This window comes from Numenius arquata, chromosome 2 (genome assembly GCF_964106895.1).
Source record: "Numenius arquata chromosome 2, bNumArq3.hap1.1, whole genome shotgun sequence".
In the NCBI taxonomy this organism is placed as follows: domain Eukaryota; kingdom Metazoa; phylum Chordata; class Aves; order Charadriiformes; family Scolopacidae; genus Numenius; species Numenius arquata.
The window spans coordinates 70,485,282-70,500,845 of NC_133577.1; the positions used below are offsets into that span (position 1 = coordinate 70,485,282).

General features: G+C 42.4%; 1 protein-coding gene across 1 annotated transcript in view; it reads right to left on the reverse strand.

Moving 5' to 3' along the window:
- Positions 1–14,581, reverse strand: part of KIAA1549 (KIAA1549 ortholog) — a 148,326-nt gene extending 133,745 nt beyond the window's left edge. Inside the window, exon 1 of the mRNA XM_074168721.1 lies at positions 14,461–14,581. Coding sequence (XP_074024822.1) covers positions 14,461–14,581 — 121 coding nt within the window. The remainder of the gene's footprint in view (positions 1–14,460) is intronic.
- Between the last annotated feature and the right edge of the window lie 983 nt (positions 14,582–15,564).

The window sequence follows — 15,564 nt, forward strand, 5'->3', positions numbered from 1 at the left end:
ATATGCACAGCCTCAAATGACTCACTTTTATTAGTTTCTCCCTGATGAGGCTTCCTCTCCCCAAGACACTGTTCCATCATTAAGCCAAAGAAAAAAAAAAAACAACCCACAACTAAGTTCAGTATCATCTGGCTTTAAAAAGACAAAGACAAAAATAAAAACGTACCCATTTACTCCATAATAAGAGACATGTAGGATTATATTTTTCTTCAAAATATTTCAGTATTCTTTTCTGCTCCTGACCATCCACAATATCACAACGTTTGGGAAGACTCCTGCATTTTCTGCTGTTAAACACATTAGTTTGCCTCTGCCCGGCTTCCCTCAGAAGGGGCTGAGAACTGACATGCCACCACGCTGCTTGTCAATGTCCCTGCTGCCCCTCCTGCTCTGGAAGGCAGAACAACAGGCCCCACACCATTAATTTAACTCTTCTTCTCACAGGAAAGCTGCCCTCAGCAGCAGCCAACAGCAAGTTCATGCTCATGAGACTTTGCAGAAGTCTGCTGGAATTGGTGAGTGTGCTTGCTACAAAATATTTTGTCTCCAGTGCTGGCAAAGAGTGATTTCAAATCCTGTCTTTCACAAGGTAATGTTGAATCAGACAAGGAAACAAACATTTCCACTACCTACCTAATGAAGCCCGTTGACTGGAATCTTGCTCTCACTTGGATGACACAGAAAACATCTAAAGCAGCAACTCTTCAGTGGATAGACAGCATGATATATCATAGACACTTTATAACCTAATTTCAGTCAAGTGCTAGACATTTACCATTTCATACTGGGCCACCCAAATTTTAACTCCCAAAATTTTCTTGCTTTTCCAAGTCCTGGATCCTGGAAAGCCTAGCTTGCCAAGTCAAGATCTCCAAGACCTCTAAACATGTATTTGTGCATTCACCTCAGAACACCCAGGGATGCATTTGCTGCCCTACAGACAAGCGTGTCTTGTTAGACTGGAACAAATATATATTAAGGGCCTGATTTGCACACAGAGTAATACAGGTGTAGCTACAAGGCGGTTTTCTATTTGATATAGTGTAGAGAAATAGCAGACAGCCAAAAACACAATAGCAACACCGGTTTAGCCAGTACCCCAACTAGCCCTGCGGCACCACAAAGCAGGAGTAGTGGCTGTCGTGCAGGGAAGCCAGCAGATGCTCAAACAGTGTGAAGAAAGGAACTGGAGTACTCACGTGGGGACTGAACAGTAAATAATTTTGATACTAGGGCAAGCGTTGAAGCGAATTCTAAACCAGAAGGCATCAACTATAAAGGAGGATGTAGGGTTCTACTAAAATGCATTAGCAAGAACACTCGCTCTCTAAACCTGTCAGTTACAAAAGTGAGAATTCTTTACCTAGACAAATTATGGAGCTTAAACTTTCTACACAAAGTACATGACTGAGGACCAAAAAGATACTTTAATTCAATCATTCATATGAGTATTTCCTTAAAGATTTTACTATGTATTCTCAGAGTTGAACTACTTAAAAATACAAACATCCACTTTCCTTTCAGAAGTTAAAAATTCCAGAAAGAGGAACAGTCATATAAAAATTACTAGTAAGAAATCAAGTTCAAATGAGAAAGGAGTTGCTGCTAAAATGAAGACTTTGCAATAATACAGGCTATTTAAGACCAAGGCAGTTCTAATCCTGTTGCTCCTTAACAAATGAATTTCAGAGTAAAATAAAGCTGTGGTGCCATTCTGCCCATGGCAGCTGTGTTTTGAAAGGTTCTTGCCACTCCCTTACATCCCCAGACACTAATTTCTGTGTTCCAGAGGTGCTAATTCAATTGTTTGTATGGCTGTGCTCCAAGTTAGGGTTTCAAGAATTATCCCACTTAAAGGGGAAAACACAAAACAAAACCAAAACAGGAAAGATATCCCAATAAAGTATTTTTAAAAATACAGCCTATACAGCAAGCATCCAAAAAGCTGAAGCAACAAGGTAAGAGAGAGATGTAACAGAAAGATCTTAAATCGAATTTTCCCCTGCGTGGAATAACAGAGCCACAGCTTAGTAAGCGGGGAAAATCATTCACATCTGGCAAGAGGCTCAACTCCTGCTTTCTTCCTCCTCCCCTTTTTCCAAGTCTTCCTTTCCCCAACAAGGGAAAAAGCCCCACCCATGCCTAACAAGTTCTACTCCTCCTTAAGAGCTTGGAAGAAGTATACAGAGTGCAAAGCCAAAAAAAGCTGGAATCGCATCATTTTTTTTTCTGGTTTGCAGTAGGAGGTAAGATGGAACTCCCTGCGACTTTCACTCCAAGACAGAGAAATAGCAAAAAGGCTAGAATATGTGGGGGAAAATAAGGGGAGCATTGGGGAAAGCACAGAAGGGGATGTTGATACATTTGTTAAAAAAAAAAAAAAAAAAAAAAAATCCCATAAAAGGATTTTCTTCCAAGAGGGGAAAAAAAAAAAAAGAAAAAGGAAGAAAGGAATTTGAAGTTTACTACACTGGATAAAAGAAACCATGTTACCACGGTTGTGAACTGTAATCTCTTGGTCTTGTGCCTCTATTTGAATAGGTATTACAACATGGCAATACAACAGTCCAGATAAACAACATAAACATTGATACGAAACAAGGCTCAGCTCAAAAGACTAGCTTTCACTCTATTATTGTTGTGTCTTCTGATTCAATATATGTAATACCTGCTGTAATGTGTAAAAACAGAGGAGAATCTGGTGGGTTTACTTGTTTAAAATAGAAATTGATTGCTTCATGAACAGCCCATTTACCAAAGCATGATTTTTATTTAGAAACATGTCATTTTCCATAAACACCAACAGAGAATGCTATGAGGAGGTCTGCAAGATTTTTTGGATGGAAAACAGGCTGTTGATACGACTGTCAGAGACTACATCATCACAAGTCATGCTACTCTATCTCAATTACACAGCCACTGAACAATTTCTGCATGAACACAAGTGTTTAATAAAAAAATTTTATACTTACCATGTTCTTTTCAACTTCTCAAAAAAAAAAATAATCCTGCACATTGAGAAAAAACAAACTTGTTCCCCCAAAAGACTATGAACAGGAGTTTAATTGTGAGACACAGGAGACATTTATTGTTAATATCATCTCATCAGCTTTGATTTACTTGTCTTGTATATTCTTTCATGAAAGCAAATCAGAAAAAAAACCCTAACATTCTTTTTAAATATGTAGTTTTCAAACAGAACTCCTATTTCAATACTTTCCCACCTAGTTTGAGATAATAGAGCTGCAATTTAGCAGCTCTAAATTCTTTAGGCCTGCAGACACAGGATGAAATTCTTGCCTCCACTTAACAGTTTTACCTTCAACATATTTAAAGTGGCAAGGAATCCAGCCCCAGAGGTTAGAAAGGATGCAGTAATGCTACTTCTCTTACACTGTGGCAACATTTCAGAAAGCATCAACGAGCTTATGACCTTACAAAGTTTCCAGGCAAGATCAACTGTACGAAAGCTAGTACAATAAAAAAACCTGTAGGTTATAAAGATTGCTTGTCTAATGAGAGCTTTGATCATTCGGGTTCTCCATCTTGGAAACTTCCCATAGCTCCCTATCGTACTTCTTTCCTGCTGACAGACTATATTCATGCTCCTTTACATTACATTAAAAGAAATACTTAACGAAGGCATTGTAGAATTACCAGACTAAACTGCTATCAGGTTGCTCTGAATGATGTCGCTCCTAAGGTGAGCACAACAGAAAGAGAACTTGAGGCAGAGGTCCCAATTAAACTGGGTGAGTTTAAGCAGCCAAGCCTGCACAGATGGTCTTCAACCTTCTATGCATTCTTCAATCATGAAAATAAACAAGTCTCATTTAAAACTCTCTCATCTCCCAAGGGGAGGAAAAAAAGAAAAAAAAACACAAGACCCCCAAACATACACATATTAACGCATTATAAGCACAAACCAGTGGTACATGCCTAAGCTTATATGCATGCTCAACAAACACCTGCTGTTTTGGGTGGTTGCTTTGACTGCCTATATGACAAACTATATTTAACATGCACCTGTGCTTTTCACCTGTCCTCCTCCAAACAATTCAATCCACAAGGATTGATCTTGAACACGCAGAAGAATTCCAATACCTATCATTTGAATTAATTCATTAATTTAACTCTACTAGTAAAATTCTCAGGTTTCTTTCCAACTCTCTCAAAACTAAAATCAAGAAATCTCAAAATACATCTTCATAAAACCCAAGTCCACTAACTCATTAGAAATGTAACTTCTGATGTACGAAAAATGGAAATAGGAGCTTGAAGTATTCACTCAAATCAAAATACTTGTATTCATAAAGCATTAACTCTTGCACCTGCAGTTGGAAGCTGTAAAATATATATATTTTTCTGCTTTTAAAAATATCTAGAAAGCTATTTAACATCATACTTACAGAGAACAAGTTTTAGATGTTGATAATATTTAGGAATGAGGGAAAGTACCGCAGAATATTTCTGATCTTACCTAAATGACATGGATGTTTGCATTGAATACACGATACAACATAAGGTTGCATTCTGTTCTCCAAGGGTGTATTTTATTTCCAAATAATACAACCATTCTAAACTGTCAGTGCAACCACACACATCAGTAGCGTGTTTTAATGATGGGTTTTGGCTCATTCAAAAAATACATAACAAAACAACTAATTTGAGTGCTATTTTAGTAAATCTGAAAGAACCTTTTTAAGATTTCTAGAACTATCTTCACCTGACCTCAGTGCTTAACAAACTTCACACACAGTAAATAGCAACATTAAATACTAAAGAATCAGAAGAACTAATACTCCAGTACAGAAACTATGTTCGGTTTTGTTTCTAAGTAAGTTTGTAATGCTCCCAGGATTTTAAGATTATACTTTCAAGTGACACTGTCTACTTGGAATCCAGTCAATTTAAAAAGAAGCAAAATGGATTTACATTCATTTCACATTCCTCAGCTATCCTAATCCTTCTGACAATTTTTACAGTTTTAAGAACCTGACTGTGGTAGAAGCAGCAAAGTAACTACTCACAGAAACAATTTCCTTGAAACTTTCTTGCTTGTACTAATACTAGATAAAATATTTCTTGACAAAACCTTGATTACTCTGTTGATAAGCATTTACGTAATTTTTTTTTTTAACCAAGTTACTATAAAAAGCACAATCACTCTGGAAAGACAAAGAAAAAACTTTTTTTTTATTCTTTCAGAGTGGAACAAATTGCATCTTCTAAAAACTGAATGTCAGTGGCTGGAAGCCCAAATTTGTTTCATCTTTCAGCATAAGGACAGGAAGTAAGGTCACTGTCAGCTTCTAATTGAAAACATCTTCAAACCAGACTTCTGCTCTAGATCAGGATTTTTTTCTGTGACATGCAATTTCTATCCCAATATATCACACAAGTTAGTCCCAATTCAGCAGTAGCTCCAGTTTTAAATACAGACATCCACTGGAGAAGTTACCTAATCAGAATCCAGTGTAGCTGATAGAACAACCCTCTTTTTCCTATTCAAAAACTAACCTGATATTAGCCCAGAGGGGTCTCCTACATAAATGCTTGGAGCTTTGTCTCCAAATAATGCTTAACTAAATCATTGTGGCTTTGTGGTTGAGCAGTACTCACTGCAATCTGCATACATGAGGTGGAATTCATTTACAATAGAATTATGGGCCACAGGAAAAGGTGAGACAGGCTCAACATCTGATCTAGCTCACACCCAACTAGAAGGGGAATAAACAGTCCCTGCACCACCTTGCAGTATCAGAAAATTACCTTTAGATGAGGAAAGAACTTTTACTTAGAGAGTACCCACAAACTAGTTCCATACACTACTGGCTGGAGAGCAAACAAGAAGAGACCTTCTTCTTACACAAGGAATCATACCAGTTTGATTTTCTTATTCACTATAAAAACACTCAACAGGAAATTCAGTCCCAAATGGTGCAAATTAAAAAGAAATAGGCTGAAAGCAAAAATTGTAAAGTGTATCAGTACTAAGGAGAAGTAGAGTGTGTTGTGGGAACCTATGTAAGTAAGGAAAAATCATCTTTGCCTGCATTGTCTTCCTATCCCATGGGAGCATTTATTTTCAGGTGCATTGACAGTTATCAAATGTATTTTAACAGGCGCCTGACAGTTTTCTATTAAAACTGAGCCCAGTCACCCCCTTTAGAAAATGCCCTATCTAAATGCCTCCATTTCTTCTGCGTAGTTCTAGGACAAGCTCTAAAGTGAGGATGCTCAAGTGATAGATATGGGGGAGCCATGAAAACCTCAAACTTGCCAACATCAAGCAGCCCTCTTCTTACCACAGCATTTCTCAACTAAGCCTACCCCTAAGGGCAAGGGTAAATCCTAAATTCTGTGCCAAGATGAACAAGTTCCCACCTTGCCCAACTATGCATTTCACAGAAATTATTAATAAAGTGTTTTGAGCACCAATTACTGGCTCTCCTTCCATCCCACCTGTTAGATATACAAATGCTAATAGTTCAGTTGATGAATAAAGAGAAGACATGCAGAATCACATCCACACCATTTACTTGTACCTGTCCTGTCAGTGACAATCTATGCTGTAGTATAAAATGCTTAAGAAACTGAACTTGCACTAACTTAAAAAAATTAGTGTGTTTCTCCTGCCCATTATCACTAAGAATAAAGTCACTATAGCAAGGATTATAACACATTCTTTGAAACCTTACAGAACTGTTAAGCCTAAAAACAATCATTCAAAAGTTAGGAAGTGTCATTAGTAAGGCCACCTATGAAATCCTAATTCAGCTTTTCTCTGCATAGACACTATGACACAGTATTTAACTATACAACCACAGATTGTTTCTTCACTTGAACAGTACACCAAAGTTTTCAGTAATGAAGAGATATTGGCCTCAATGTTGCACGTCGGCATGTAAATTACACTATTTGTAGAATCTCACAAAAACAGAATTGCAAAATATTTCAAGAGGTCATCTACTCCATCCTTCTACACCACTGTAGAATCGCTGTTGCAATCCACTTCTGTTAGATCATTATACAAGCTGTTCTTACAACTCTGGTGACAGATTACATTATTGCCCCAAACCATGTATTTCAGGGTTTCATTATCGCCACTATTAGAAAGATCAGCAGTTAGAAAATCTGTCTTGTTCACTGCAATTCAGGTCTTTCACTTCTTTTCTCACTCAGCATAAACACTTATTACACTTCTCTTTGTATATATCTTTTATATGTTTGAATAAAGTCATGTCTGCCTGTTTTTTTGTTCTAAATTAGCCAACCCAAATACTTTTGTTATCTGAACTCTCTCCAGTAGCCTGTCTCCTCCTTGACAGACAAGGTCCCATACTAGATAAAGCATTCCAGCTGAAGCTCTTCTGCCACTGAAGAGAAGGAATGAGTTGTTACACAGGATATGCCAAAGACCATAACCCATGTGTTTATGAGATCCAGCAACACTGTGATCTTGTTCAATCACATTCTGTTTGTGATCCACAATAAACACCAGATCCCTTCATACAGCACTGTTGCACTGCCTATTCTCCATGCTATAGATGTGCAGGTTTTCAGCCCCTTCAGTATGATACTATTATGCACTTCCCTTATTGAAAAACATCTGGATTTTCAGGCCCTTCTTTTGTTTCCAGTACTCCTCCCTCCTCCTCCTCCTCTTACCTGCTGGTGAATTTTAGCCTCTTACCTTTATTTCAAACCACGAGACCAGACAGCTAAAGCTAATTCACAATTGTATACATGGAACTGATTCATAGAAGTGAAGCCTCTCTAAATCAGAGGGGAGAAGGGAAGAGAACTAAAAGGATAAGAAAATAGTTTGTGCATGAAGAACAAGCAGGTAGAGGATGTAGGCTGAAATTGCTAAAACTGAAAGTGAGCAACAAACATCAGCAACCATAAACAAGTTCTTTTATGAAGATGTGATTTAAAAAAAAATAAACAAAACCCTACTACACTTAGATACAGCATAGTACATCTTCCCATCTGTAACAGTAGTTAACTCTCACTAAAAAGTCTTAATACGTTAAATGCATATCACTACACCACCACGTGTTACTTTCTATTTGCTTACACATACTTTATTTCTTACACCTCTTTCTTGTGCGTTCAAGTTTGGTGAACTGGTTTATCACCCACTGGATCTTTACTCTTCTAAAGATAAAATTCTTTGGCTTTCTGATGAACTTTTCTTTTGTGCTCCCATTGCATCTGAACATTTCATACTATTTTGAAAATCAAACAAGAAGTTGCATCTAAGAAATTACATTTTACAAACGGTGAAACTAAGAGACAAGATAAAATTCCAAGTGCCTAATTTGAAACATTAATGAGTATTTAGAATGACAGACACAACATCTATTCAAGAACAACTCCCCTTGACTTCTTTGGCAGCTGCAAGCACTCAACATTTCTGCAACACAGATCCCAGAGGTCTCACATCCAGTAAATGAGGAACACACAGCTAGTGACCACCTGCAGGAAGCTTGGTTTAAGCAACTTGCTCACATCACTGAAACTCTGCAACAGCAACACAATTCAATTGTCTAGGACAGCTTTAATTACATTAACAGTGAAACCTTTATTCAAACTTCCCTGTCCCTCACCTCATTCATTTCACACCTTCAAACATCTGCTACAGAAGGAACAAGAGTCCTATAGATAACTTTTTCATTTGCTATTCAACACTTATTTCTCCTCAGAGCAGGATCAGTTTTGTACACTGAATGCAACATGAGTCCTGTCTGCATGTAGGTATGTGTATGTACAGATATTTATGTGCAGATGCCTAGATAGCTATAAATATTATCTACATGGATATACACTTTGTGATCATGTGAGCATAGTTGTACCACAACTTACAGGCACAGAAGTAGTTTAAAATTGCACAGGTTATTATAATGTCAATATTTCCAACTTGCAGATTTTTGTCTTTGCCGTCTTCATATGCAGCTAAAATTTCTGTGGAGGAAATTTTCCAGTTTTTAAAACAAATGCTAAAAAACACTTCTGTCACAAGGCTGGAACATGCACATTCACAAAATGTCCAAGGAGTAGCAGCAGATTACCATGCTCCTGACTGAGAGGAGGAAAAGGCCAATACTCTGAAGGCCCGGTAAAATTTTGGAGGAAGTGTCCCAGAACACTGGGCACACGCTTCTCTGCTCCTAAATTCCAAGCTTGATGCTTTCAGCCACGTATCTTCCAGTCTTATTCAGTCCCCTATTAAGATTCCTCCTTTCAGCACCATTTTTGGAGGTTTATTTTCCCTTTTTTAAACTGAGTCCATCTGTGTTTTCCAGCATGCTCAACCTACTACCAGGCTGCACTCCTTACTTCTTCTAGGATTAATTTCTGCATTGCAGTTTCCCTCATCCACAGACCTATTTCCCACTCCTGACCTAATGTCTTGCCTCCTAGTCTTTGTGCCCTGCCAGTTCCAGTTTCTTTCATCTCACAAACCCTCTTGCAATGTGTGTGTCTTCCCCTCCTACTCTCACAACTCCCAGGTCTCTGCACACATCTCGTCAATGAGCAGAACAGTGACCAGAAAAGATCGGTAAACCCTTCTCTTACTCCTGCTGCTTAACTAAACCCAAGTTCCACGCTGGCTCCTTCTTAAAGCCTTCTGTTTTCTGTCTTGGGCCTAATGCAACCTAGCACCACCAGAAAACACTGCACCACAAGGTAGATGCCCAAGTTCCCCCAAAGAAAATAAAGCACTCCATTACATAGCACAGACACATCCTTAAACACAAGGCAGGCAGGAGGCCAGTTCTCAGTCCTAAAGCTCAATCCCATCCCAATTTTGGAATAGTTTAGAATGACTTTCACAGGGAAGTCCAATCTTTCACGTATCATTTTGAGCTATGGGAAGCATGCTTAGTACCTTTGCCCAGATGGCACATACACCCCCTGGTCAGTATTAATAGGTAGGTGAGGTTTCATGAGAATGGGCTATATCCAAGTTTTAGCAGACAAAAAAAAATGCATCATCTCTATCGCAGCCATGTGTGCCTAAATTCAGTTGTTACAAGCTTTTGAAAAAAACCACTTTCAAAGCAGCAGCAGAGAAAACATCCCCTTCAGAGTAGACACAATCTGCCAAAGTTTAACTGCATGCTCCAAAGCATAAGGGTATTAAAGTTGTTCAGAAAAGAAGCTGGCAGAACGCAAAGCAGAAACCATTGTTTTCCTCTTGCCTCAACATCAGAAGTAGCTGAACTCTTTCAACTGACATTTTGCATAGAAAAAAAAGCTTCAGCCCACAGCAAAATGCACAATTTATAAAATTTCAATTGAATTGGTTGTTTATTCTCAACTCTGCTGCAAAGCAGTAATTTTTCTTACAAGCATCTTATAACATTTTACAGTTTTAATAAGAGCTAGCACAATCAGCCCAGTCTACCATTTTCCAGTATTTATTCTGTACGTTTTACAATTAGTTACACTAATGTAATCAGTGATGTGACTACTGATGGTCAGTTGTATCTTTTCCCCATCTCATGCATTAGGAAGAAGACATCACTAATCCATTGCTCTGATGAAAGGTTTTCCCTTAGTCTTCCAAAACAGCTGTCTCCAATAATATCAACAGCTGAAAACACAGCACATACAGGGAGTGTCAATCAAATTTGTTATTGAGCTCATGTGTGTTCAGCAACCACTAAAGAAAAGCACAGGAATACATGACTTTTAAAGGCATCAAAAAAAAAAAATCATATCATGCAACTCCACAGTGAAAAACTGGCAGTACTGACAAGGACTCTGTGAAAATGTGATTCTTACACATGAGTCAAAAAAGAAATTAAGTCTGCATTGTTCATTTAATGCTACCATTTTACTTAACTTTGGGGTTCTAAAACAAAATTTAAAAGATAAGTTGTGCTATTTCCTCATGGCTTTTTACTTATACATAGGTTCCCGCAACACACTCCACTTAACAACTCTTATGCAATTAGTGTTATTCATACTGTATGCCACAACAGGCCAGGCTGGAGACAAACTAGTAGTTAAGGACATCATCCATAATAACTCTTACGCAATTAGCGTTATTCATACTGTATGCCACAATGGGCCAGGCTGGAGACTCACTGGTAGTTTAGGACACCATCCATAAACAGATTTACTTTCACATGAAGGAAAGCCATGTCTCGCCCAGCCGAAGTGAGACTGTATTATTAAGAATCCTAATCTGCTTCACTTCTCTCCCTAGCAACTCACACACACACACACATTCTGAATTGAGACATAAGAGCTGGGTTGTCAGAACCTGCCACTTACCACAATCATCAGCTTCCCAAGACCTCTCAGAAAAGATTTGTGCTGCAGGAAGAATCACTGCTCTTTAATGTGTCCAGTTCCTGAAATCTATTACCCAAGATAGGTCAAAGCTGTTAAAGCCTACTTTGTTTAAGGCATGCTATATTTCAAGTCCCAGCCCTGCCTGAGAAGTCTAAGATCTTGCTTCACAGAAAATAAATGTCACTCACAAAACAGACACAACTGAACAAAAAGCTGCACTGTCCACTAGCTTGTTTAGCATTCTAACTTCTTGAAAGAACATGCAAACAAAAAACACATTTCCTCTGGCAAGACTACAAGTGTAACTTGTAGACACGAGGCTGACATAAATAAAGCAAGTACAGCATAGAAAGCAGCCTTAAAGGGAATCCTCCAACCATATGGGCCTTCCACGAAAATGAACTGGAAGCAAGCTTGACAAGCTGAACTGGCCACAAGAGACATGATGCCAACTCAAGTGTCTGCAACACACTCATGCAATTAAGTTGAATAAACAATATCCTGCATCTGTCCCATAAGGCAGCTACATCTGATTCCTCGCCTGACCTCCATAACTTGTCTTTGGTCCTTGAGTCTCCGAGGAGACTCACCACAGACTTTTCTGAGTCTAGCACAGAGCTCTCCTCTCTCCCATGAAAACAGCGCAGCAAGACAAGATAAATCCTCCCGATTGTCAGTGCAGGAGTTGCTCAGATTGTGCAATGGAACAAAAGCAAAAACACAGCCTGGGCTGAGCAGTAAGACACTCACAGAGCCTGACCAAAGCCATAGTTCACATAGGTGCTCAAATGCATACCTACCTTTAGCACACTAGCAGCCTATCCACATGCTGAGAGTTCAGCGTCTGCTTAATTGTGGAAGGTGAAGCCCTGATTCAGCAGCATGTGACTCCAGTGGGAGCTGGATCAAACATTCCAAAATCCAAGTTGATTTACTACTTAATTTTCTTAAGTACTGACATTCACTTTGCTATTTCAACTGCAAGCAAGTGGCTCTAACAGCCATTCCACTCTTACTGTATGCCTCTTCTGCATAACTCAGAGCTGTAGGAGTTTGCTTTTGCTGTTCCTAAGCTGGGCAAGACCAAATGGCATTGAAAAGCAAATGAACTGCACCCAAGAGAGATGCTCAGGGAGTTGTAAATCTGTTGAGCAATTAAGTGAATGTTGTCCAAGCCTACTGCATATGACCAGTATGCATCTCTTCTGTTTCACACCATCCATTATACCATCAAAACATTTCAAGGCTAAAGAAAAGATTAGGATAAAGGCTGTGTCCTAACTGTTTAAACATTATGGGCCTTAGACAGAGAAATCTGACTCCTGTTGTGCTTGCTAATAAAGCATTTCACCTTAATCAAAAAGGAACAAAATATTCTTGTTCTTTGCAACCTGCAGTCTTTAAAAATCTCTGCGATCAATGGACCACTTCTAAGGTGTCTATGAAAAGCCTCCTCTGAAAAGCAAGTTTGCTCTTAGTATTCTGAAGTTCATTGTACATGATTCACATGCCCAGAGGAAAGAGAAAACGTAGATGACTCGCAAATCAAAACAGCTTGAAGGCTCCTGCTCTACACCGAGCAGGAAAGCATCGCTTTGGGCAAGATCTGTTGTCTCTGAGTGCTCTCTTCCAACAGCCCAAGCACTGGGTAAGTTACATAATATTTCTACTGCTGTTTGTAAGTTACACAAGGATGCACAGCAATCGCCACAAAAGTTTACAGAAATCCACAGCGTTGTTTAATTGAGAACTACTAAGTATTAGACAAACAGTTAAACAAAAGCCTTCACTTGCTTACTATGAAAATCTAGAAAAAAAAAAAACACAAAATCCCAGCCATTCTACTAACCTCAAGGAGGCAAAAAAACCCAAGCAAATCTCCAACTTACAAACCTACTGCTTTGTCTCCTCGTATTTGTACACAAAGCCAGCTTTATTTAAGAAAATTTACTAGAAATTTACTCTGAAATTTACTAGAAATTATCAACTTTCACATGGGCTGGAAACAGAACATCTCCTGTTGGCTACAAAGACAGCCGGAGCAGAGCGTAACTTCCCTGAAAAGCTAAGCAGCCACCCCCAAAACACGAACTACTTTCTGAAGTGGAAATAAAGTACTATTAAAGAGATAAGCACGTTTTATAACACCAAGGCTTCTTAGGCACCCAACAATAATCACCACAATTCTCGTGTTTAAATAAAAAGAGTCAACACTAGCTGGTCCACTTAATTGAATAGGTTAATGCAGGTTCTTATCACTTATCAGCAACTTATTGATAAAAACGTATTACTTTATACCTGTTACCTACCAAAATGAAAACCTACAGTCACAGCAAATTGTCCCTTTCTATGAAATGTTAGTTTTTGCTTTTTTTAAAAAAAAAAAAAAAAGAAAAAAGTATTAAAGATGAACCAAGAGGTGCTATGGGAGCAGAACCAAATGAGACGTCTTTGTGATTAAACTGTCTGCTTAACTACAGACTAATTCCGATGTCTAGAGCCACTAGAGGAAAAAAGAGAGAAAAAAGGGGGTCGCTGATTTCTGGCTCTTTTAAAATATCTACTGAACACACCACCCTATGAAGCCCGAGCAGTTCTCTCCACGCACAAGCCGTACCACGGCTGTGCCCGGGCAGTAACACGTTCCGCGGGTCTCTGATGCTTCCTAACTGGAAAGGGGATGGAGAAACGGGGCTGCCCTGCACCCCGCAGGTGCCGGCACCCCCAAACACCCCAGGGCAGGGGAGAGAGGAGCGGGCGCTGGGACCCCACAACGCCGGGCTAGCAGAGGCCACCGCTCACGCCCCAAACACCGGGGTTCCCCCCATGAGCTCTAGAACAGAGCTGCCACCGACACCTCCCCTCCCCAAACCGCATCTGCGGGCTGCCCACGGCGCCACGCCGGGAGCGGACACGCCGCTGGGCCGCAGACAATGCGCGCCTTTTCTGGCGGAGCTCCCCGGCCGCGCCGCGCGTGGAGGCGGCCCCCGCCCGCCGGCACCGCCGCATTGTTACCGGCGCTGCCGCCCCCCGCACGCGCCCGCCAACGGGCGCCCGCAACGGCAGCCAACCGCCCTCCTCCCCCGTCCCTCACGGCCCGTCCCGGCACACCTGCAGCGGCCCGGCCGGCCCCCTTTGTTCCCTTACCTGCGGCGGGCGAGCCCCGCAGCGCCGGCACGGCGAGCAGCAGCGGCAGCAGGGCGGGCAGCGCCGGCCGCCAGCGCGCCGCGGCCGCCGAGGCCACCACGAAGCGTGTCATCCCTTCCATGGCACGGCACTGCACGCCGTCGGCCCGGCGTCAAGTCATCGCGGCTCCCCGCGTCCCTGAAAGGGCTGGGCGGGCTCGGCGGCTCCTCCCGGGCGCATCCACCGCCGGCGGGGCTGGAACGCCCGGGAGCAGGGGGCCGCCGCAGCCCCCGCTCCTCACACCCACCCTGTGAGGAGAATTCACGGGGCAGGGGGTAGCGCCGCGGCGCCAGCCGCCCCCAAAAAGCGGCAGGAGCGGGGCAGCGGCGCCTCGCAAGGGCCCGCGAGCGGCACGGTTCGGGCCCCGAACAGGGAAGGCGGAGGGGAAGCCCCCGCGCTGCGGGGCAGCCAGGCTCCTCGGCCGGCCGCGGCGCTCGCCCGGGCGACTACGGCCCTTCACGTGGGAGGAAGAGGAGGAGGAGGAGGAGGAGGAGGAGGAGGAGGAGGAGGAGGAGGAGGCGGCAGCCCCGGCCCGGTGCTCGTTCCTTCCCTCCCTCCCCGCCGGCGACGCGCTAAGCCCCGGCGGAGGCCGGCCCGCGGCGGCGGCAGCGAGCGCAGCCGGGACCGCCTGCCACCTGCGCGCGCCCCGCGCGTCCGCGTCTGCGCGGGGGCGCGCCCGCCACGCCACGCCCCCACTCGGCCAGGCGGGGGCGGTGGAGAAGGGGAGGAGCTAAGGCCCCCGCCCCGCCCCCCGGGAAGAGGAGCCGGGGGGATGAAGCCTGACGTCCGTCACCCTCAGCGGCGGGAGGTGCCGAAGGCCCGGTCGGGTCCGGGATGGCTCCCGGTCTGCGTGGGGCAGCTTCCTGACTGCGCCCTCGGCTTGGCGGAGCGAGGCTGGTGGCCCCGTCCCGCTTGTCCCGTGGACCGGGCCCGGCGGTGCCCACGGACAGGCCCTGCTTTCCCACAGAGTTTTTTTGGGGGGGGCTGAAACAATAATGAATGCGTCCCAGCAGAAGTGGAGAAGGTGCAGCAACGACAGGAGATCCAGACAGCTTGAGTGGCGCT